Source organism: Tupaia chinensis, unplaced genomic scaffold, assembly GCF_000334495.1.
Source record: "Tupaia chinensis unplaced genomic scaffold, TupChi_1.0 Scaffold000275_1, whole genome shotgun sequence".
Taxonomy (NCBI): Eukaryota; Metazoa; Chordata; class Mammalia; order Scandentia; family Tupaiidae; genus Tupaia; species Tupaia belangeri.
This window is the reverse complement of record NW_006159757.1, coordinates 8560446-8585075: the sequence shown is the minus strand read 5'-3', so window position 1 is coordinate 8585075 and position 24630 is coordinate 8560446. Positions and strand designations below refer to the sequence as shown.

Below are 24630 nucleotides of genomic sequence, written 5' to 3'. Positions count from 1 at the left end.
GTATCCTGCTGTATCTGGCTGGAGATTGCTATTTTGCGTTTACTTGTATGCTCAGCCTTCATTTTATTTCACAGAAGCAACACACCCAGAGTCATTAAACGCTTGATGGGGAGGAGATAGAGGTTATGATTGCTTACTGAGAAGGATTTATATTCTTTGGCTTCTTAGTTTTGCCATTGGTGGTCTGTAAATGAAGAAATAGGACTTTAACAACCACAAAACAAAATTTTTAATAGTAATTACATTCTTATAAAAATAAACATTGCCTAGAACTCCACATTCTACTTTGTTGCATTTGATAATGTATTTTGTATATTTTTATTTTTGCGATATGTATTGATTTCTTAGCCTATAAAATGAGTACACTATGTACAGTTATGTGCAAATTCTTTTTAATTTGGATATTATGTTGGGAACATTTTCTTACGTAATTACTTTATTTAAAACAGCCCTTTAAATCATATGGTAAAGTTGACTTTTGCTTTTTTGAAAGACATGTAACCCTCTATGAAGAGAAATTTATAATGAGAAATACTGTTGATAGCTGCTGCCTGCTAAGCACTTTACTGTACATTTGCTTCTTGCTCAGTTACAGGCCTTAGCATAATAAAGTATCTTGGTCTGTGATTTATAACTGATGACACTTGAGTTTGGAAACTACTTGAAATACTAGATTTCATTGGAATGATGATTCAGTGACTAACATAGAAGATGGTGGGCTTTGTGGCCTTAAGATAACTGTGTTTCTAAGAAGCACTTTTCTTTTTATAGTTTACTGTTAGTGGGAACACATTTAAATCCTTGTTAGACTACTTCTAAATGAACCCTACAGTAACGATTTTTGCTATTTGCAGATAATCTGATTAATCTTAATGTTTTTATCCTAGGGAAAAGTAAAGTGTGTATCTGAGAATTATACAGCTAACTATATAAGGCCGTCTCCTGGTTATGATTGCCATGTAGCTGTAAATGCTAACAAGATCTCTCACAAGACAAGTCATTTTCGTGCCTTTGAACTGAGTCAGGTATAGTCACCTATGAATAAATAATACCCAAGTTGTATTTCCGAATCTAATGTTGTCAATTTTAAGGCTGTTGGGGATTGGGATAAATGTGGTACATATACAAGTGTGATAATACTCATTTTTATTCTTTCAGTATTATCTCTATGAACTTTCAGGCAACACTGTTACTGAACGACCTAGACAGATCTCTCCGTGCGTAATCGTAGCTTTTAAGTACATGGAACCTAAAAAGATGGCAGAACAAACTCATAAAAGCCTGTAAGTCATTGTATACATACTTTTTTTCTCTACATTTGTTTGTTTTGCCCTTATGTAAATACTTCCTTTTTTTCTTTTTCTTTTCTAGACTTGAACTCCGTGAAAACGGTAAGAAATTATTGGTTCTGTTTGTTTTGTTTGTTTGTTTTAGGTAAATGTTTCATTTATAAAGTATTGAATTTCTTTCTTACCCTTTTTTTTTTCTCCTTTTATCCCTCTTCTATGGGGCTGGCCATCTAACTCATTTCTTAAAGTTCTCATCTCTCCATGGAAAGGGAAATTAATTATTCAAGGCTGTATGCTCTGTGATATAACTCTTCGGTCTACTAACGGTACAGTGATTCCAACACAAATGTAAGTATTTTGTGTCCTTTACTGATGCTTATACATAATTTTTTTTTTATGCTAAAAAAAAATTCCAATTTTGAGGCCTTGATTGGTGGCACTGGTGTGAAATATAGTAGTTGTACTTGGTTTTAGATTAGGGCATGTTTGGGTGGATAAGTAGAGCACAAGGCTTTGACACAGTAGACCAAAATTGTAATTTGCTGATGGAAAATTACTTATTAGTATAAAACAATTTATTTAGTACTAGAGGTATGATTTTCTTCCCCCCTAGAAACAAATCTGTTTTGCCAAAATAGCAAATTTAATAGATTATAGCCACTTAATACTATTAGTGACTAAATAAAGATTTGAATTTCAGGAGTAGGCAGGTGGCATGGTGGTTAGGGCACTGGACTCCCATATGACCGACTGTGGATCAAATCCTGGACCTGGCAGCTTACTTTCTCTCTTTCTCTCCCTCTCTAATAAAATTAAAAATAAATAAATAAAATTAAATAAAATAATTATTAAGAAAAAAGACTCGCATTATCTGATTTTCTAATTTTCACATGATTCTTTTAGAAAAGTATTAAATGGATGTTGTATGAGTTTACATCATAATGAATTGCCGTAATGAGTATTTTCTTGTACAGAACTATGAAAGACATCTTTTAAGGTCTCTTTGCTTAGCCTGTTCTTAGTGTATATCCAGAAACACTGGGGGTCCAGCAGGTTGCTTAGTGGTTAAGGCAGTGGCCTCCCACCTGGCTGCCCATGATTCAAGTCCTGAGCCTGCCGACTTGCTTTCTGTCTCTCTCTCGCTCGCTTTCTCTCAAACACACATTTGCCCTCCAGCAAACTTTTAAAAAATATTAAATAAATCTGAAAACTGTTGTACTTTCAAAATTAGATTTCTTTTTTTTTTTAATTTACTTTTTTCATTTACTATCATCATCATTTGTTTGATTTGACCAGAGAGAGTAAAAGGGAAACTAGGAAAGCCTGCCTCCAGGTTTAGGACTTGACCTGCGGTCAGCCATGTGGTAGTCCAGCGTCTTAACCACCATGCCACCTGCTGGCCCCCAAAATTCATTTTCTTTTTATTGGCTTTTGTTAAGAAGAGGCAGGAATAAAATAAAAAAATAGTTCTGGGCCAACAGGTGGTGTGGTTAAGGGCACTGGACTCCCACGTGGCTGTCTGCAGTTTGGGTCCCAGACTTTGTGGCTTACTTTTTCACTTTCTCTCACTCTGTCCCTCTCTGGTCAAATTAAAAATAAATAAATAAAGTTAAATAAAATAATTGTTTAAAAAATAAAATAATAGTTCTGTGAATAAATGGGAGAGAATGAAAAATATATTTTTTCTATGTAGAGTGAAATTAATAAATGTAGAAAGGATAATAGAATTAGAATGCCATTTGACAATACTGTACTAGACAGTGGATGCAAACAATAGTATTAAAATATTATAATATTTACATATGTCACAACATTTTCCTACACCTTGTTTATTAGTCACAAAGGAAAAAATATACACATTTCAGTAAAGAAAATTTGAAGGGACCATCTCAAATAAGTGATTAGGTTAATGTCACCATTAACTTGGTGGAGTAGATGTCCTATGCTTCTTAATATGGTGGACAAAGAATAACATAGTATCACTTTTGTCTCTGTATTCCTGCTTAGCTAATCAGGAAGAAACAGACCTACCATGATTGGGGGCATTCTGCAAAAAAGGAAAAAATAGGCTATGTTTTCAAATATTAAGATTATTAAAGATAAAGATGAAAAGACTATTCCAAATGGAGACTAAAGGGACAATATTAACTAAGTGCATTGTGTCATCCCAGATTGGAAATTTTTTTTTCAATTGCCGAAAGATTTATGTACTTGCCAGAGAGACAGAGACTGAGGGAGAAAGCCACTTCCACAGTGGGTTATGGTCATTCCACAGTCCATTGTCTTCCATTGCTTTATACTGTTGAAACTTCAAGCATAGGCTGAGTGTATTTTTCAAGCTGCTGGGCTAGTATTTGAATCCTGCCATCTGCTATGTGGAATGTGCCTCCCTTAACCACTAGGCCATGGGACTGACCTTTAATCGATCTTTCTTTTTTTTTTAAGAGAGAGATTTTTGCTATAGGGCCCATGTGCTCACCAGAGATAAAGAAATCACCCCACAGGGGGATGGCCACTCTGCAATCTCTTCTCCATTCTCCTCTTTTGGGCACACACGCACACACATCACCTGTCGTTAGTTTTAAGCCACCAAGTCCAGGACTCAAATTGTGGTCAACTATGAGAGTCTAGCGACGTAATCATTAAACCATCTTCTGGTCCCAGGAATTTGTTTTCTTTTGCCATGAAGGACCTTAGTAAGATGCTCTGCAAAATTTAAATGAAGTGTAGATTAAGTAATAATACTATATTATTAATTTCTTGATTTTGCTAATTGCTTTGTAGTTATATAAGATATTTTTGGGGGTTAAGAAACAGAAGAATTTGGAGTTAAAAAGGTATCAGGCTTGTAGCCTACTCTCAAAAGGCTCAGGAAAAAATGTGTTTGTACAGATAGAATGACAGAGCATACCTGACATACTGTTAACATTTAATAATCTGGACTGAAGGGTATAAAAAGAATTCTTAATATTTTTGCAACTTTTCTACAGATTTGAATATATTTCAAAATAGGTCTTAAAAAGGGAAAAAAGTAGTTGGGACATGATATAAAAGATACATGTTCATTCAGTGGCATCTCATGGCAGACAGTCTAATATTGCTCTAAAGTTTTCAATTCTTACATAACAGAGTTGTTTTTTGAGGTTTTTAGGGCACATGTGCTTGCCACAGGGAGACAGTGAGGGAAAGTGAGACATCACCTCCAGGGAAGATGGCCAGGCCACAGTCCCTTCTTCAGTCTCCTGGGATTTGGGGGCACAGATGCACATGCGCCCAATGTGATTTTCAAGCCACCATGTCCAGACTTCAGTCATGTGAGAGGGCAGTGCCTTAACCAGCGCACCACCTCCTGGTCCCACACAGCATAATTTTTAAGAACTCTCAATTCCAAGTACGTAATTTGCCACATGGTTATTTTGGCTATGCAAAAAATAAATGTATTTATATTTGCAGGCATGGTTTATGGATCATATATTTGATAATCTGTACTACTTAAAAACACGCATTATTTAACCTGGACTTTATTGACTTAAGGACTTTTTTATGGTTGATATTTTTGTTTGCATTGATCTTAGAAAACCAAACATTATGAAGCTATAGTTTCGACCTTTATTACACTGCTTGATATTGTTTTGTTTTTATAGCCCACAGGATCTTGATTTTAAGTATGTGATGGAAGTGTCATCTCTGAAAAGAAGACTACCAGAAGCTGTCTTTAGGAAACAGAATTATTTGGAGCAAAAAGGTCTGTCGAAGTGCAGTGGCATGTTATGTGTCCTGGTTTTGTTCCAGTTATTTTCCAAACACACATTTTATCTTAAATGATTCTTAAAAAGGTCTAGAGGTGTTACATTCTTCAGTTCTTTAGAGACCAACTAAAAACTCTGAAAGGTAGTTTCATGTAAGATGACTAAGACTAGCTTTAATATAGAATGCTGAACGAAACAGAGTAAAAATAGTTGAAAACTCATAACTTTGTCTGAAAGAGAACAGTGTTTTTGTTGTTGCTTTTATTTATTTGTGTACTTTTAAACTCAAATGAGAGAAAAAATAAGAGAAGGAAATTTCTTGGTCATATAATTCATGGAACATTGATACTTATATAATATTTGTCTTATTAATCCTGTATTGGTATCAGTGTGAATGAGACTATTGTTTTAAAATAATTATTTTGGTAACTTTTTATTAAGCAGTTTTATAATCAAGAAGATTAAATGATAAAAACTTTTGAGTAGTTTTATTTCTATTATTTGTATAACATAGAATAAATTGATTTATAAAAACATAGTGACATACTAAAAATAAGAAATGTTCTGTTTTCCTGATTTTCTCTACAGTCTTGTACCAAGATTTATGCTTCAATTTGTATGAGGTGGAACTGTCAAATAGACAAGGGAAAAAGATAGATAAACTAACAGAATACATTAAAAATAAGCAATTGGTAAGAATCATTAATTTGAAATATAATTATCACATTTTCTTAAATTGAGATATGAACATCTAAGTGTTGACTATGCCCAGATTAGATTCTTTTAGCTTGCTAAGGATTTTAATTGTGTAACATTTGTTGACTAACACCTTTATCCCCTTTATATCTCATATTTTATATCTCACTAGTCAGTTTATACTCCTAACTGTCAGAAAAATAGGACAGTTTTCTCAAAGCCATTGTAATTGTTTTTGTGTTTGATTAAAAATTTTGAGTAGATTTTTGTTTTTGCCTTAATTAAAAGACCACTTGTGAAATAGTTCTTTAAAAGCCATTAATCATAAATTTGTAAAAGTTGCTGCTTCCATTTTTTTCAGTAAGATACTGAAAAATATATATAGATCCAAGGAATTCTCTTCATTATGTTAACCAGGAATCCTCGACATAAAACAGATGTCTGAACCAGTCTCATCCTGATTTTAAAATGAATAATTCCTTACCATTACAGAGGAAATTACACAAATGCTGAACAGTGACAAAACAAGTCTGAGCCTTTGTAAAAATAATAATACTATAGTTTGTAGTAAGAAATCAGTTTAAGTAAGACATTTATAGCAATATATAATATGTAAACATATTTATAAATATAGTTACATAAATTTTAATATGTAATTGTATATACATATATTTTAATATCATTTTCATCTATAACCTATGAAGGTAACCTGTCTTAGTAATAGTGTCAAGTTTCGATACTTTGACTGGGGATCAGCGTATTGCATAATGGTTACGTCCCTGGACTCTTCCGTAGTCGGCTGCAGTTCGAGTCCCAGACCAGCTGTGCTGGCTTAAACCTCATGCCTGGTGCATGTACGTGTGTGTCTAAGATCCTGAGAGGAGAACGGAGGAAAAGGGATTGCAGCATGGTCATCCCCCATGCGGAGTGACTTCTTGCTTTCTGTCTATCTCTGTCTCTTCAGTGAGCACCCTATAGCAAAAATCTCTCGTAATATTAAAAAATAACTTTTGACTTGTGGGGCCAATAGATGCCATAGCAATTACATCTGCAGACTTCCACATTGCCAACCATGGTTCGAGTCCTGTGGCTTGAAATTGACACTGGATATGTTTACATGCTTGCCCAAGATTCTGGGAGAATTGTTCCCTAAGTTACTAGACAAATTAAAATTTCAAAATCATTTTTTTCTCTAGATCAGTATTCCACTGAAGATTCTGGTGGAGAGAAAAAGGAAAGGAAGAATTTATTTTCATCCATATTTCTTGCTGCAATGAGACCTAATTATTTTCTATTATTTTCCATCTCTTAGGATGCTATAGATAGGACTTATTTTTTTTTAAGAATTATTTTATTTTTATGTGTGTATGTGTGTATATGTGTATTTAAATTTTTTTTAGAAAGAGAGAGAGAGAGAGAAAGCAAGCTGCTAGATCCAGGACTCAAAACCGTGATCGGCCATGTGGGACTCCGGTGCCCTCAGTCACCATTTCACTTGCTGGCCCCCTGGATAGGATTCTTTACTGAAGGTATTTTTCAGTCTTTCCAGTTCTAGGATTCTTTCATGTAATGAAACATAAGCTTAAGACACTGCTTATCAGTCTTACTCATTTTGAATTTGTAATGGCTGTGTGGTTACATACTGGCTGTTTAGGTAGCAGTGAAATGTCAGCTATCTCAGGGGGAAAAAATGGAGTTAGACTTTTCTGATTGATTTGTTACCTACTTGAACACTGTTATACAACCAGCCCTTGGTGTTCTATCAGTAGTTAATTTTATGTAGCCCAAATAGTACCAAGATTATCAGAGCTGAGGAACTTAGATTTTCTGATGCTAGGGACAGAGTTCCCTAATTTCCATAAATATTAGCATTTTAACACCCCCTCCCCAAGATCAGAATTCACTGAAAAGTTTGTAGAGGAAGGAGAGAGGGTTTGAAGAATCTTTCTTTTCATATGTATTCTTTTTTGTTTAAGGCAATCATCAGACATTTAGAAGATCAGGAGTTTTTCATTTTGCTTACATCATCAGCCTTAATATCAGAACCAGGTAAGGACAACTTATTAAAGAAAAATAGTTTTTAGTATGTTAACTTTTGTAAGATCAGTAGCTTAACGATTCTCCCCTGATTCTCATTCTGTATAGATGTTGGAGATGAACAGATGAGTCTGCATGGGTTACATTTATTCCATTCATCCCCGTCAAAAGGTGAGAGGATACTATGACTTCCAGTTCTGTCAGTCTGTTGGACATATTTCAGTCCTCCTCTGACTTGATCTTTCAGTAGCACATTTCAGTTAACTGTTTTTTCCCTCTTAAATAACTGTCTTCTTCTAACCTCCCTGGTTGGTGCTCCTTGACCTCCTTTGTAGTTCTGTTTTCCTCTGAGCTTAAACTATGTCTCCAACTATCTACCGACATTCCCATGAGATATATCAAAAGAGCTTCAAATTTTGTGTGTGAAACAGTTTATCGGACAATAGCTTGAAGATCCTTTTGCCCATAGTCTTTGTAGTAGATATGACTCAGGATCTTCATAGATGCTGTGTCCCCAGTCTGGATTATTGATCTTATTTGGCTCATGCATTGTCGTGGTGATGGTAACTCCCCTCCCATCTCCCACAGGACCAAAACTTGGCTTTTGGGGCAAATAGTACTTTTTTTTTAATAATTGTTTTAATTTGACCAGAGAGGGACAGAGTGAGAGACAGAAGGAGAGAGGGAGAAAGAGAGCAAACAAGCCACCAGGTCCGGGACTTGAACCACAGTTGGCCATGTGGGAATCCAGCGCTCTTAACTACTATGCCATTTGCCAGCCCCATGGGCAAATATTACTCTTATGATACATAAACAGATATGTAATTCAACTATGACATTAACATTAAATATGTCTAATAAGGCTCTGAGGAGCCAGATACTGAATAAAAAGTTTTAAAAAATGTGCCTGCAGATGATGTGGTGGTTAATGCTCTCTGGATCCTACATGGCTGTCTGTGCAATTTGACTCCCAGTTCTCGCAGCTTGAAAAAACCAGTAGGCACCCACAAATGCGTGCCCAAAATCCCAAAGGAGAATAGAGGAGAAGGAATTGTGACATGGGCATCCCCATCTAGGAATTAATTTCTCCCTTTCCCTCTCTTTGTCTCTTTCTCCAGTCAGTGTACATGCCCTATGACAAAAATCTAAAAACAAAAGTTAAGAAACACTGATCTAGCTTATTCTTTCTTGTCTTTGTTAAATTCCAGTTTAAATATTTCTTTCTTGATTTCTATCACCACTCTTCCCTTAACTAGTACTTCTAGCCTTATTATTAATACTATTACAATATTTGCTCGTACAGTTATTAAGTGCCTACCATTCTTGTATTTCACTGTGTCCCTAGTTGCTATTAATGCCAGATACCTAAAATATAACAAATGTTTGCTGAAACAAAATAATAAAAGTGAGTTGTTTCTTTTGTCATGTAAATTCTCATTATTTTATTATTATTATTATTTTTTTGGAGAGGTTTTTGCTATAGGGCGGGTGTGCTTGCCACACAGACAGACATCGAGACAGAAAGCAAGAAATCATGCCCCAGGAGGGAGGGCTACACTGCAGTCTGTTCTCCATTCTCCTCTCAGGATCTTGGGCACATACACATACGCGCCTGTCTTAAGTTTAAGCCACCAGTCTGGGACTCACACTGCGGTCAACTACATGGGAGTCCAGCGATGTAGCCATTACACCATCTGCTGATCCCTAAATTCTCATTATTTTATAATAACGTTCTGTGTTAAACAGAAAACTGTGTATAATTTTTATAAAGTTTATTCAGTTATTTTTTCCTTCAGAGAAAGAGTCAAAAGAGACACTCTTAACAGGATCTTCACACCATGATCCACTCCCAGCTTCAGCCAGCCTGGGTTCATGTGCACGCCCCCGGCCTATATCAGCGAGGTCGTGAGACATGAATCAGGGACTTTTTCAAGTGGGTCTAGTTGCATTACCATTGCACCAACTTCTGGACCCACAGTATTTGTAAAGCTATAACCAATACAAAAGTATTTTAAAACTTGATTTTTAAAAAATTATATTCAGTTACTCAAAGCAGAGCTTCACTTACCTGCGTATCCCATCTTTGGAACAAAGCAAACCTTACACGTAAAAATAATATAATAGTACAGGTATTCTGTTTTTTGGTTTTTTAAGAGAGATTTTTTTTTTGCCATAGTGCATGTTCTCTTTTCGGTGAGACAGAAGGCAGGAAATTACCTCCCAGGGGTCTAGCCATGCTGTAATCCCTTTTCTGTTCTCTCAGGATTTTGGGCTCACACACACATGGGCCTAGCATGAGTTTTAAGCCGTCAGGTCAAAGACTCGAACTGCAGCCAACTACATGGGAGTCAAGTAACATAACCATTACCAACTGCTGGTCCCAAGGTGTTCCTGTTTTTAAAGCATTTATTATGTCAGATACTGAGGTTTAAATGTGCCCTAATCAAGCAACTTACTCTAGAGCTGGCACCCAACTATAGTACCATACTGCCTTCCTCTGTAAGATCTCTGATTTCATCCTCAGCTTTTTTTTCTGTCTTGCTTTCTTTCTTTTCCTCTCTTTTCTTTCTTTACATTGCCAGAGGGTAGTCATGCTCATTAAAGATGGGGTTGGGGGTGTGTGAGGGAAAGCACTCCCAATGGGGTGGGGTCATTACACAATCTTTTTTCCTCCATTTCTCTGTACTGTCAGGATTTTCTTCGTCCTGTCAGTGTTTCTAATGTTGCTATGGCTAAGATTTGAAGCACAGTAGGCCATGTGGAATCTAGCCCAGATGTACCATGCTTAACTGTCATGCTGTGGATCTGGCCCTTGATCTTTTTTGTTTGTTTCAGCTTTTTAAAGAGGGATTTTGCTATAGGGTCGATGTACTCCCCAGAGACACAGAGAGAAACAGAAAGCAAGAAATTACCCCCAACTACCCAGGTATATGGCCACACTACAGTCCCTTCTCCATTCTCCTCTTGGGATTTTGGGCACTCTTGTGCACATGCCCAGTGTTAGTTTCAAGCCACTGGGTCCCAGGCTGGAGCCATAGCCATGTGGGAGTCCAGCCCCTCAACCACTACGTCACCTGCTGGCCCCATTGATCTTACATTTTAATTGTAAGATAAGAACTTATGACCTGTACCCATTTTGTGTTGAACAGCACAGGATTTCTATGTGAATCAATATTGGAGTGCTGTGGGATACTTTTCACATACTTTTCAGGTTCATTGAAACATTTTTATTTGTAGTGATTGAGAGATCAGAGCTTTAATTATTTGAGGTGTGTGTGTGTGTTTCTATGCATGCACTTTTATTTGGGGGGGGGCAGGGGATATTTTTAATTGTCAGAGGGCATGTGCACTCACCAAAGAAAGGGGGTAAATCACCCTACAGAGTATGGTCATGCTGCAATCTCTTCAATTTCTGTGTTCCTTTGGGATTTAGGTGGTATATGCGCCTAGCATTTCTCAAGCCATTGGGGCCAGGATGTAAATGGTGGTCAGCCATGAGCTCCCTTAACCACCAGGCCATGGGATCACGTTACTTTTGATATTTCTTAAAAAAAAAAAAAAAAAAAAAAAATTACCTTTTTTAGGACAGAGACACAGGCACCCTTGACAAGGTTTCATCATGCTGTGATCCTTTCCCTTCTCCCAGCTCTCTTTTCCATTAGAATCTTGGGTACATGCATGGGTCTGGTAAGTTTCATGTCATCTTGGGATGTGAATCTACTATCAGCCATGTGGTCTCCAGCACTACAGAGTAGTGAGCCACCAACTGCAACATTGAGGCTAGTTCTTGCTGTTTGTTTTAAATGAGCAGTACTTTGCTTAGCCAATTTTAGTTATTCATAGATTTTATTTATTCATTTATTTATTTTAATTTGACAAGAGAGAGAGACATAAGAGAGAGAAAGTGGGAAAGCAAGCCACCAGGTCCATGACTTGAACCTTGGTCGGCCATGTGGAAGTGTCCAGCGCCTTTACCATCATGCCACCCGCTGGTTCCCAGTTCTTCAAAGATTTTATTATAGTCTGGTACAGATCATACTGGGTTCTGCCTATCTAGGTTTCTTGGAATAATGAAGTTACCTAGAAAACACTATTGTGAACTATATACTTAATACTAGATAAAAACTTTTTTATATTTCATTTTTCCTTCACTTGTTATTCTAAAAGTGTCTTATATGTACCTACATTTTATTGTTGATTTATATCCATCCCTTTTTTTTAACACTTGCTATAATGCTAGTATATTTAACTAAGACTAACTTGGCCTTTCTTAATTCTGCAGTTACTGTGTTTTAAGTGTGGTATATTTCCTATTTCCATTTATTAGGTACTGGAGGTCATCGTTATCTGTGGTTTTATATTATTGATAACCAGGGCCAGAAGATGGTGTGGTGGTTGAAGCACTGGATTTCAACATGGCTGACCGTGGTTTAAGTCCTGGACCCGGTGGCTTGCTTTCTCACGCTTGCGCACGTGCGCTCACTCTCTCTGGTCAAATTAAAAAATAATGATAATGAATCAAAAAAGTAGATAATTCTTTTTAAAAAATTAAAAGTACAGTATTGATAACTCTAAAATTTTCTAGGATTTTATTACCTAGTTCATAGGGACTTGACCTTTTTTCTCCTCACACTGTTTTTGTTTGTGTTTTGTTTTTTAGTGATTAATTTGCTGGAAATTAGCATTGCAGCAAAAGAATGAGTCAAGGAGAGGAAGTGAAACCACAGACCATGCAGTTTAGTTACTTAATTTTTAAAGTTTTTTGAAACAATTTTTAGTTTGTTAGAAAACGTGTCCTTCCAGTGAGATTTGGGGGTTATTTACAGCTTTTACTTTTTCTCAGTTTTCTTATTTGCATTGTAACTTGTAAAACAAATTATGAGTGAGAGGACTAGGCAGTGGTACAGCCATATCACAACAGAATCCACATGGGAAGTCCCAGGGTCCTGTCCTTGGTCTCCCTTGCATGCCAGAATGTGTGCCCTTTCCCATCATCTGGGCTGACTGGGGCTGGAATGTGGCATAAGGACCCTGTTGAGGGTGCCTCTTTCTCTTTTTGTCTCTTCTCTCACACACACAGAAGAAATTAATAGATGTTTAAAAAAAGAATTTGAAATTAGTTATATAAATTATAGACAAAATAAGATCTATTTTTAAAGCAGAAAATAATTGCAAAGTAGATATCGGTGCTACTTCTATGCAGGACAACTGAGCTCTAAGCTCTTAAGTGAGATGGAACGGGAAGCAGGATGTAGCTTACTTTTTCTAACCAGCCATTTGTGTGAAATAAACTTTTCATATGTGTGTGTAATTTGACATATGCAGATCTATATTTGTGAAAGGTATTCATTCTTAAGTAAATTTTCTGTTAATTGCTGTTTAGGTTTTTGCTGTCTGAAACATTGTAACATCTTTCATCATCCTATAATTTCGAAATCTAGAGCATTTTTTCCTTCATGTTTTAAAAAAACAAAATGACGTGTGTGTAAATATATATGTATTTACATACACATACACATAGACATATTTGTTTTTTGCTTTTAGGAGTGAAAGATTCAAAGGGCGAAGATGATATCTCATTGAAGGTGATACCTATTTTACCTGCTCTTAATGGTGCTCTGGTAGAAGCAAAGAAACTACTTTCTGAAGATGGATCCTGTCCAAACACATTAGTAAAGCAGAGTTTTCAAGAACTGTACAAGGTGGACAGAAGTCCTTTGTTGGCTGCTACATCTCAGGATGAAATTAAAGAGACTTCATTTTTTGGGAAATTGTCCAGTGGCTTTGACATGTTTCCTCCAGCTGAAAAGTGTCCTTTAGAATCTTTAACTCAATTGAAGTCTTATTTTTCAAATCCTAGTGGATACATTTTGGAAGTATCAACTGCTTTGGATTTGTTAGCACAGCATCCTCAGTCTTCCTGTATTTCACATGGAATTTGTGATGCTGGATTTTCTTTAGTTACAACTCCAGAACCTGAATTTCTTGACTCAGAAGTAGGAGTAAGAAAAAACACTGAAACAGAAAATAATTCTAAGGAAATGTTGAAAGTAAGGAAGAGGGCTGTGGTTCCACTGAGTCCAGCATCAAATCTGAGAGTACAGCCTAAGAGAAAGGCCAGCATGCCACCCATTGTGCAGAGTAAAAGGGTAAACTTGTGCCGCCCCTTTTCCAAGAAAACTGCTCCTGTAGCAGACAATGGCTTGGACTCCCCAACAACTCTGAAGTTAATTGAAGGACAGTTTCCTCAGAAAAGAAAAAGAGGTAAACATTATTTTTGTGGATTATTATAATAACTGTTGGATTTGAACCCTGTTTCTTATATAAGAGTTTGATTTTTTGTTTATTTAATAGAGATTTTGGCTGTAGGACTCGTACACTCACCGGAGAGACTGAGAGAGACAGAAACAGAGAAATCACCCTTCCCCAGGAGGGATGACCACACTGCAATCCCTTTTCCTCCATTCTCCTTTCAGGATTTTGGTATGCATGTGCACGTGCCCGGCATGAGGTTTAAGCCACCAGGTCTGGGACTTGAACCATGTTTGGCTATGTGGGAATCCCGCGACGTAACTATTATGCTATCTGCTGGTCCCTTGAACCCTGTTTCTATCCGATGTGTGTGGACTACAGCTTGGCAGCATCAGGAGTTAACACAACCAGCATTTCCCTTCTGGGGTTGGTATGCATTCTAAAACTTGAGAACTACTCATCTAGGTAACAGCTAAAAACTAATAAAGAGGAAAAACTAAGATATTGCAAAAGCTTGCCCATCGAAATCATATGTTCCACTTGTAAAAATGTTTGAAACTATCATAGTAACATTCTATTCTAAGAAAGATAGTTACCACATTTCTTTGCCATTTTCTAAGATACGGAAATAGAAGAGGAAGATCTTCTAAAATCAGGTACACCATTAACAGCAAAAGATGATGGCTCATAGCCTGAATACCTGTAAACAGGAGGGGACCTCCATAACTAAAACAGTGGGTAGAGTTTTTAATCCTTTCTAAGAATGTGTATTTATCAGTTTTTAAGTGATCACCTGGGTCCTTTGATAGGCTTACTGAAACAGCATATACAGGAGCTTGGAAAAGTCTTGGAACTGGTTTTATTGCCCCCTGAGAAGTGAATGAGAATCAGAACCTAGAGCCATTTAGTGTATAGGGTCAAATACACTTTAGTGTAAACACAGTACAACATGCCAAATGGCTTTGGTTTAGAATAATTTCAAATTATGTTTAGTGCATTTTATCTTAACACGTAGGGAACTGTGTGCTTGCTATGTGACATCTTAGAGAAAAAGTCAGCGTGCTGGTGGAGGAGATAGTCATTCCACATCGTCTCTGGCTACTCTTATGTTACATTGGCAGAGTTAAGCAATTATTACCGGACTTCTAAGCTGAAAACACATATTGCCAACCCAATCTGTAATATTTTTAATTGAGGGGCCAATAGGTGGCATGGTGGTCAAGGTGCTGGACTGCCACATGGCTGAGCATAGTTCGAGTCCTGGATCTGGTGGCTTGTTTTCTTACTTTTCCTGTCTCTCTTTGGTGAACACATCTGCTTTGTAGCAAAGTAAAATACTAATAATGGTAAATAAAGTTAAATACATAATTCTTTTTTTTTTTTTAAGAGGTTTTTGTCTTAGAGCAACGTATGCTCGCTGGAGAGAGAGAGAGAGAAGAGACAGTGAGAGGGAAAGTAAGAAATCATGGGACAAGCAGTTAGCGTAATGGCTATGTCGCTGGACTCCCATGTAGTTGAACGTGGTGGCCTAAAAACTCACACCGGATGTGTGTGCGCCCAAGATCCCAAGAGGAGAATGGAGAAGGGATTGTGGCGTGGCCCACGCCCTGGGGGTGTGATTTCTCGCCTTCTATCTCTCTGTCTCTCTCTGTCTGTCTGGTGAGCACACATGCCCTAAAGCAAAAGCCTCTCCAAAAAAAGAAAAAAATAGAAAGCAAGAAATCACCCCCCAGGAAAGTTGGCCATGCTGCAATTCCTTCTCCATTCTCCTCTAGGATTTTAGGCATACACATACAAACTCCCAGCATGATTTTCAAGCCACTGGGTCTGGGACTCAAACTCTGGTTGGCCATATGAGAGTCCAGTGACATAACTGCTGCGCCATCTACTGACCCCCAGTAAATAATTATTTTTTAAAAATTATTTGAATTTGAGGGACCAGCAGTTGGCCCAATGCCTGTGTTGCTGTACTCCCATGTATTCAACTGCAGTTCGAGTCCCGGACCCGGTGGCTTAAACTCACGCAGGGCACGTGTGCGTGCTTGCCCAAGATCCCAAGAGGAGAAGGGATTGCAGTGTGACCATCCCCCCTGGGGTGTGATTTCTCAGTTTTTGTCTTTCTGGCGAGCACAAGTGCCCTATAGCAGAAACCTCTCAAAAACAAAACAAAAATTCTTTGAATTTGAGAATCTTAGGGCCCAAGGAAGAAACGTCCAGAATATACTAATGTCTAAGATTCCAAACAATTTAGATTATAACCAGTGATTTAACAAAAGGTGATTTCTTTTTTTTCTTTAAGATTTATTTATTTATTATCATTATTTTTCAATTTGACCAGAGAGAGTGACAGAGTGAGTGAGAGAGAATAAGAAAGCAGACCACGAAGTCCAGGACTTGAACTGTGGCCAGCCATGTGTAAATCCAGTGCCTTTAACCCGCCACCTATCCACCCCACAAATGGTGATTTCTGACCTGTTATTTCTAGTTTAAGAGATGATGTTGGGGTGTGGCAGTATATGTTTAGGAGGGTAATGGAATGTATAGCAATATAATGCTGTGAATCAGATTATACAACTATTTGTGAATATATTTGATGCCAACCATACTGTCTCTCTTCTATGTGAACCAATATATTTTAAGATATTAAATTATAATGCAGCATTGTCACTGTTCCTCAAATATCTTTAGTTGCATCCACTATGTAAAATATATTTGATATTATAGACCAGCTCCCACAAATTCATACATGACTGAAATAAAACGTGAAAAGAAATTTACTTTATGTTAATTCAGTCTATAATTTCTAGTCTATTTTGCTTTAAGGAATAATTCTGATTGTGGCACACTGAATTTATTTTTACAACCTACCCATGGATTTTGAGAAATAGAGATAATATTGAATGATTGTATATAAACAGAAAAATCCCTGTAGGATCACCTTGTTTCATTTTTGTGCTTTTTTTCCCACCAGGACCTAGATTTTTGAGAGATCTTTCCTTTTGTGTTTTTTTCCCTTAGGTCTTAGTTGACTGATGTTATTTTTTCTTTTTTCTTAATTTAGTCTTAACTGTTTTTCTTGATTAATAATTTGCCTTTCTCTGTGCTGAAGATTTTATAAAATGTAACTGAAGTGGAATGAGAAGCATTATTCGTATGGGAAAATTTTAAAAATTGGCCAGGGGGCATGTGTGCTTGCCAGATAGCAAGAGAGAGAGAGAGAGCCCCCACTGCCCAGTTGAACACCCATCACTTTGAAATCCCTTCTCCTGCACTTCTCCCTCCTTTCAGGATTTTGGGTATGCTTGCACATATGCCTGGTATATTTTTCCATCTGGACTGAATCACAGGGTTAACCATGTGGGATCCAGCTCACATAACCACAACCAGGCCCACAGGCTGGCCCAATAAGTGTTATTCTTCAAAAACCAATAGGCTGATATAATAACTTAGTAGGACAGTAAATAATTAGACCAGGGAAAGGTACAACATTAAGGGTTTCTGAAACTTTTTAAATAAAACCACTTTTTTTTTTTTTAAAGAGGTTTTTGTTATAGGGCGCGTGCGCTCGCCAGACAGAGAGAGAGAGACAGAAAGCGAGAAATCACCCCCCAGGGGCATGGCCACGCCGCAATCCCTTCTCCTCCATTCTCCTCACGCACGCACACACAACCGGCGTGAGTTTTAAGCCACCGGGTCCAGGACATGAACCATGGTCGACTGCATGGGAGTCCAGCGACATAGCCATTCGCTAACTGCTGGTCCCACCACTCTTACTCTAAGTCCAAAAGAATGAAATGAAATGTGTTTGCCTATATTTCTAATTTTTTTAAAAGACGTCTTTGCCTTAGGGTGTGTGTGCTTGCCCTGGGCAGGCGGACACAGTGAGAGGGAAAGTGAGAAATCCCCCAAGAAGAAATGGCCACACTTCAATCTCCTCTCCTCCTTACTCCCAGGATCTTGGGCACACATGTAAACACACCTGGTGTGATTTTTCAAGTCACCAGGTCTGGGACTTGAACCATGGTTAGCCATGTGGGAGTCCAGCAATGTAACTGCTCAGCCATCTGCTGGTCAATAGGAAATCATTTTCAAAGATCGTTTTCTTTTCTTTTTTTTTTAACTCTGAAAATATTAAAATACTGGGGCCAGCAAGTGGCATAGTGATTATGATAATGGACTTCAACAGTTCAAGTTCTGGACCTGGCTGTTGGAAAAATTTCACCAGGCTCTTCTTATGTGTCTGTACCCAAAATCTCAGGAGGAGAATGGAGAAGAAGGGATTGCAGCATGGCTATTCCCCCCTAGAGGGGTTTCTCAATTTCCCTCTCATTGTTTATCTGTTTCTCTCTAAGGAGTGCATGCACTCTATAGCAAAATCCTTAAGAACCACAACAAAAAGATTAAAGTACTTTTCTATCATGTAATATGAGCTGGTAGTATTTTTTTCTCCTCACCTACCTCTACCTTTAGCTGCTATTTTCTTCTATATGAAAAGCAAAACACTTTATAACAAATTATTTAAAAATATGTATTTTTAAGTTGCTTTTGAAAGAGAAAGATAACACACATAAATACATACCCTCCCCAACAGGGCCTCTCCATGCCCTGATTGCCCCTCTAGCCTTCCCACGAACCTTTATCATGGGCATATCCAGCTTGTTGGAATCCAAGTCCCAAGCCTTCCATGTGGCTCCAACATTATGCATTGGTGCCCTACTACCTGTACCAGCTTTGCTGGGCTGAGAGGTGATTTTTTTATTTAGATAGTAGAAAATAAAACCTGATGTATCTTCTCAGTCTTCCTGTGTGCCTTTAAGAGTATTTTTCATTTTAAGACTTAGATGTTTATAGGCAGTAAGATAAAGTATATTGTCAACATATGGCTCTTTATAAATATACAGTCTTCTCTTAAAGTGTTGTTAGTTTTACTGACATCACTTTATGGAAGCTATGTTGCTTTTAATTCAGTTATCCATTTCTTGTAGCTATGAACCAGAACTAGTAAGTTCAGTCTTACTTGCCACATCAATCGAGAAAAGTTAGGGAGTTTTTTATTTGAGTCTTTCTTTTTTTTCTTGAGAGATTTTTGCTCTAAGACGTGAGCGCTCACCAGAGAGACAGAAAGAAAGAGATAGAAAGCGAGAAATCACCCCCCAGTGGGGATGACCACCCCACAACCCCTTCTCCTCTTTCCTCTCAGGATTTGGGGCATACACGCATGTGCGCCCAACACGAATTTAAACCCACCAGGTTCAGGACTCGAACCACAGCCGGCTACATGGGAGTCCAGCAACGTAACCATTACACCATCTGCTGGTCCCCATGTCTTATTTTTGTTAAGTTACTACTTTGGTCTTTTTCTTCTTCACTTAGTAAGGATATAGACTTATTCTTTAAAAGTTCATACTTTTATGTTTACATGAGAACTTTTAACTCTTGCATTATTTTTTTAGAAAAAGCTTTTAATGAAATACTAAAACTTTATAGTTTTATATTCCCCGTTACTAACCCAACCCTCACCCCCACCTACCCCCCGACCCCCCCAAAAAAAGCACTCAACAAGTAGAGAGAAACACTATGCTGATAAACATCTTGGCCCTTACCCCTTAAAAAAATGGTGTCTTTTTTACATAAGGTGCGGAAGTGCTGACTGCACAGTTTGTACAGAAAGCCAAATTGGCTAGGAAAAACCAGGACGCTCCTATTTCTAAAGCTGTTCCAGTGGCAACAAATGCTAAGAGGGCAAGGAAACAAGAGAAATCTCCAGTCAAAACTGTTCCAAGGGCTAAGCAACCTGTGAAGAAATCTCCACAAAAACAGAGGGTAAACATAGTAAAAGGCAATCAGAATCCCAGAATCAGAAAACAACCACAAAATGGTAAGAAATATTCTAACTGCAAATTAAAATACCATAATACAAATCTTATAGAGATTACAAGATAATATAGTGAATGTAACATAAACACAGTTGACTAGTTCTGTATGTTCTTTGAAGTTTAGACACTAATGAAAATTAGTAACTTGCATTATTATTATATGCGAGAAAAGTGCAAAACTTCAAACTTTCACAAAATAAACCTATTTAACTTTTTTAGAACCCGAACATAAATTGATTGTTTATTCAAGAATAAATGGCCCTATTTATGACTAAATGGACAAGCAAATTGTATTTCGCAGTATTTTTCAGGACCATAATCACTTGTAAAAAGTAGGTGATTATAAGTTTGTCTAAAGGGAATTGTAAGTAGGTTGTTTAAAACTGTCCATAAGTCAGAGGGGGTTTTTTTAGAATTTTTAATTTATTTTTTTATTTGTTGTTATCATTAATTTTTTTAATTTGACCACATAGGACAAAGAGAATGAGAAAGCAAGCCGCCAGGTCTGGGACTTGAACCATTGTCAGCCAATGTGGGAATCCAGCACCTTAACCACCACGTGACCTACCAGCCCCTTGTATTCAGTTTTAAAAGTCATTGAATTAACTTTAAGAGTAGTTTTACTTCTGTAACTTTGCTTATTAAATGCATAATAAAGTTTACTTACGTGAACAGATTTACTGCTCTAGTTCTTGATTTCCAACTGTTAGACATAACATCTTTACTACAGCTTTCTATTGTCATCTCACACTTCATGTTTATACAGCTAAACACACCAACTCTTCTTCTGGGTCTACTTTTAAAATTTTCTTTTCTTTTTTTTTTTTTTAAAGAATTATTTTATTTAACTTTATTTATTTTAATTTGACCAAGTAGGGACAGAGTGAGAGAGAGAGAAAGCAAGCCTCCAGGCCCAGTACTCGAACCGTGGTTGGCCATGTGGGAGTCCAGTGCCCTCAACCACCACGCCACCTGCTGGCCCCAAATTTTCTAATTCAACTAGAAAGAGAGAAAGAAAGTGAGAAAGCAAGCCTTCAGGTCCAGGACTTGAACCATGATTGACCATGTGGGAGTCCAGCACCTTAACCACCACGCCACCTGCTGTCCCCTTAACTTTGCTCTTCTGTGTATGGTGTGATTCTTCTACCATACTGCAAAGTCTCTAAATGACATTTTATCTTTGGTATTGAATATTTTATATGTCTGTTTACTGCCTGATTACATGATTTCCATGATTCACTCATAGACTTTTAAATAGCTCATGGAGAATAGAAATTCAGAGAAAGAAATTACTGTTTTATTGGTATGGCGGAATAATGAATGAACTTGTTTTTTTTCTTTCTTAGGTTTCTTTACTATTTTTTGACTGAAAACTTGTTAAAATTTCATCAGAAATCTAAAGCCTATTGTGATGCAGTTTGGGTTTCCATACAAAGTTTGAACTCTTCTGCTTATTCCTCAAGGGAATAGGTGATATGGGCTTATCCTACATGTCCATTTTTAGCTTCCTCTATTTTCTGGCCTGTTTCTTCTTTCTCCATTAATCAGCCACTATCTACATGTATCATACATCTTTTAGCTTTTAGGCAGATCTTTTCTAGCAGTCAGGTTCTGCACAACAAAAATTTTACCTCCAAAGCAGGGATTTTCTCACATTCTGACATTTACTAATCTTTGATTTCCCTTTTTTTTTTTTTTTTTTTTGAGAATGTTATAACAATTCTGTTTTCTAGTATGTGATGTATCTAGTTAGTTTGTAATCTTTTCGAAAGTAGATACATAGGCAGTATCTTATATTAACAGTGCTATTTGAATTCTCTGAGTTGACTTTCAGATATGTATTGACAGATTGATTAATTAGAGGTATACTAATCTGTTTCATTTCTTACACTTGAAATACCAGTTTAAGAAGACAGATAGGCCAGCAGGTGGCGTTGTGGTTAAGGGTGTTGGACTCTCACATGGCCGACTGTAGTTCAAGTCCCATACTTGGCAGCTTATTTCTCACTTTCCCCCTCTTTCTCACTCTGTCCCTCTCTGCTCTGGTCAAATTAAAATAAATAATTGAAATAAAGTTAAATGAGATAATTCTTTTAAAAGAATAAAAAGAAGGCAGATGGAACATAGCTAGCTATGTTGGCCTCAGTTTGAAAATTTCTCATTTAAATAATTTTAAATTTTGATTAACAGAATGAAATGAGAATTTTAAAGTCCCATTTTGTTATTGAAACTTACTTTTGTTCTTTCTTTTATAATTATTTATTTTATTTTTTATTTATTCATTCATTTATTTTTTAATTTGATCAGAGAGAGACAGAGGGTGAGAGTGAGAGAGGGAAGTGAGAAATCAAGCCACCAGATTCAGGGCTTGAATCCTGGTCGGCTATGTGGAAGTGTCCAGCACCTTAACCACCACGCCACCTGCTGGTCCCACTTTTGTTCTTCTAAAAAAAATTTTAAGAATCATTTGTTTCATTTTCTCTCTCTCTCTCTTTCTCCCCACCTCCCCCACCAAGGTTTTTGCCTTAGGGTGTGTACACAAGTCAGAGAAGAAAGAGGGTAAGTGAGAAGTCATTCCCCCAGTGGAGATGGCCATACCACAATCCCTTGTCCTCCACGCACAGATGCCCAGTATGAGTTTCAAGCCACCAAGTTCAGGACTTGAACCGTTAGTTACCCATGTGAGAGTTCAGTGACCGCTACACCATCCGCTGGCCCCTGTTAATATTTTTTTTAAAAGATTTTTGCTACAGGACTTGTATGTTCACCAGAAAGTCAGAGACAGAGATGGAAAGCAAGAATTCGTCCCCCAGGGGAATAGCCACCCTGCAGTCCTTCTTTCTTTTTTCAGGGTTTTGGGCATGCACGCACACACACCTGCAGTGAGTTTCAAACCATTCATGTGGGAGTCCAGCAAGGTAACTGCTCCACCTTCTGCTGTCCCCTATTATTATTATTATTGTCATTATTTTGACTTAAGTTGGCTATAGAGCATATTTGTTCACCAGAGAGCAACAGAGAGAGGGAAAGTGAGAAAGCAAACCATCAGGTCTGGGACTTGAACCTGGCAGTCATGTGGGAGTTCAGAACCTTAACCATCGTGCCACCTGCTGGCTTTTATTTATTTATTTTATTTTATTTATTTTTGCTAAACATCTGTGCACTTCTGGGGGGTGGGTTGGGAGTTTAGAAATCATCCTCCAGGGGAGGTGGCTACACCACAATCCTATCTCCATTCTCATCTCAGGATTTGGGACAAGCACATATATTTGTCAGGTGTGCCTTTTTTTTTTTTTTAATCCAGCAGGGACTCAAACTGCGTAATTAGCCATGTGAGATCTAGTATCTTAACCTTATGCCAGTTGCTGCCCCCCCCTAAAAAATTTAATACAACTTTTTATTTATTAGATTCTATATTTTTCATATAACCTGTTTGGCATTGCCTTTTCTTATCTGTATTTCTTAGAAACAGATTGAGGGAATAGCAGGTGTTATGGTAGTTAAGGCGCTGGATTCCCACAGGGCTGACCACAGTTTGAGTCCCAGACCTCTTGCTTTCTCACTTTCTCTTTCTCTTTGTCTCTTTCTCTCTCTGTCTCTGGTCAGATTAAAAAATAGTAATAAATAAAGTTAAAATAAATAATTTGGGGGGCAAGGCAAGTGGCACGGTGGTTAAGGGTGCTGGACTCCCATGTGGCCAACTACAGTTTGAGTCCCGGACCTGGAGGCTTGCTTTCTCACTTACCCTCTCTTACTCACTTGTGTTCTCTCTCTCTCTCTGCTCCTCTCTGGTCAAATTATAACAAATAAATAAAGTTAAGTAAAATAATTCTTTTTTAAATTGATTAATTAATAATTTTTTTCAAGAAAGAATAAAGGACCAGCAATTGGAATGGTGGTTGAAGCTCTGGACTGCCACTTGGGCCATTACAGTTCATTTCCTGGCTCTGGCAGCCTGCTTTCTCTCTCTCTCTCTCTCTCTCTCTCTCTCTCTCTCTCGTGAGCACACATTCCCTATAGCAAGTTTTAAAAAATAATATTAAAATAAATAATTCTTTAACAAAATAAATAGATTACTGATTGAGAACCTGTACTGAGTCAGTAATTAAATTATTTATGTGCAACTACTTATTTACTAAACTGTACTGTGAGTTTATTTCAATGTGCTTTGTTTTAGGTCTTAATTTTCTAAATATATTAGCTGAGTATATGGGAGGTACAATATTAGCAAAGAGAACAAAATTGTGTTGATGAATATATGAATAAACCCATCAGGTCATAAACAAATTTTGTATTGTGTGTAATACACAAAGGAGGCTAATAGGGTGCTTCTCTCTTTCTTCCACCTACCCTTCTTGAACTTTGCTATTTTTAATTCAGAAGAGGGGTCATTTTACCCTTATCCCCATATACACACTCATCATGCTCATTGATGGTATCATACACTGACCTGTGGGTCAGAGTTTTCCTCTTTTCTTTAAATATGTTAGTCATTAGCCTTTGCAGGCAAGTCATTAGTTCATTTCAGACCTGCTAGTATTAATTATGAAGAGTAGTACAGTGGGGTTTTCAGTTTATCCATCGACCTGCAACAGGAACTCATTGCCCAGTAAAGATGTGAACTAATAACACCATTTAGAAAGGATTAATGTTCCGAGAATACCTGAGCAAAACACTATAGAGTGTAAGTGTTCTAATTAAGGGCAAATAGATAAGTTTGATTAGCTACTG

At 37.3% G+C, this 24630-nt stretch overlaps 1 protein-coding gene across 3 annotated transcripts in view; it reads left to right on the top strand.

Moving 5' to 3' along the window:
• The window catches only part of TASOR2 (transcription activation suppressor family member 2), a 75001-nt gene that overhangs the window by 25958 nt on the left and 24413 nt on the right, over window positions 1-24630 (top strand). For all 3 annotated transcript variants that reach the window (XM_027772475.1, XM_006150071.3, XM_006150072.3), the window contains 10 exons: window positions 888-1025; window positions 1159-1283; window positions 1372-1391; window positions 1538-1637; window positions 4934-5034; window positions 5627-5730; window positions 7711-7783; window positions 7880-7942; window positions 13316-14035; window positions 19659-19901. In XM_027772475.1, coding sequence (XP_027628276.1) covers window positions 888-1025; window positions 1159-1283; window positions 1372-1391; window positions 1538-1637; window positions 4934-5034; window positions 5627-5730; window positions 7711-7783; window positions 7880-7942; window positions 13316-14035; window positions 19659-19901 — 1687 coding nt within the window. The remainder of the gene's footprint in view (window positions 1-887; window positions 1026-1158; window positions 1284-1371; window positions 1392-1537; window positions 1638-4933; window positions 5035-5626; window positions 5731-7710; window positions 7784-7879; window positions 7943-13315; window positions 14036-19658; window positions 19902-24630) is intronic.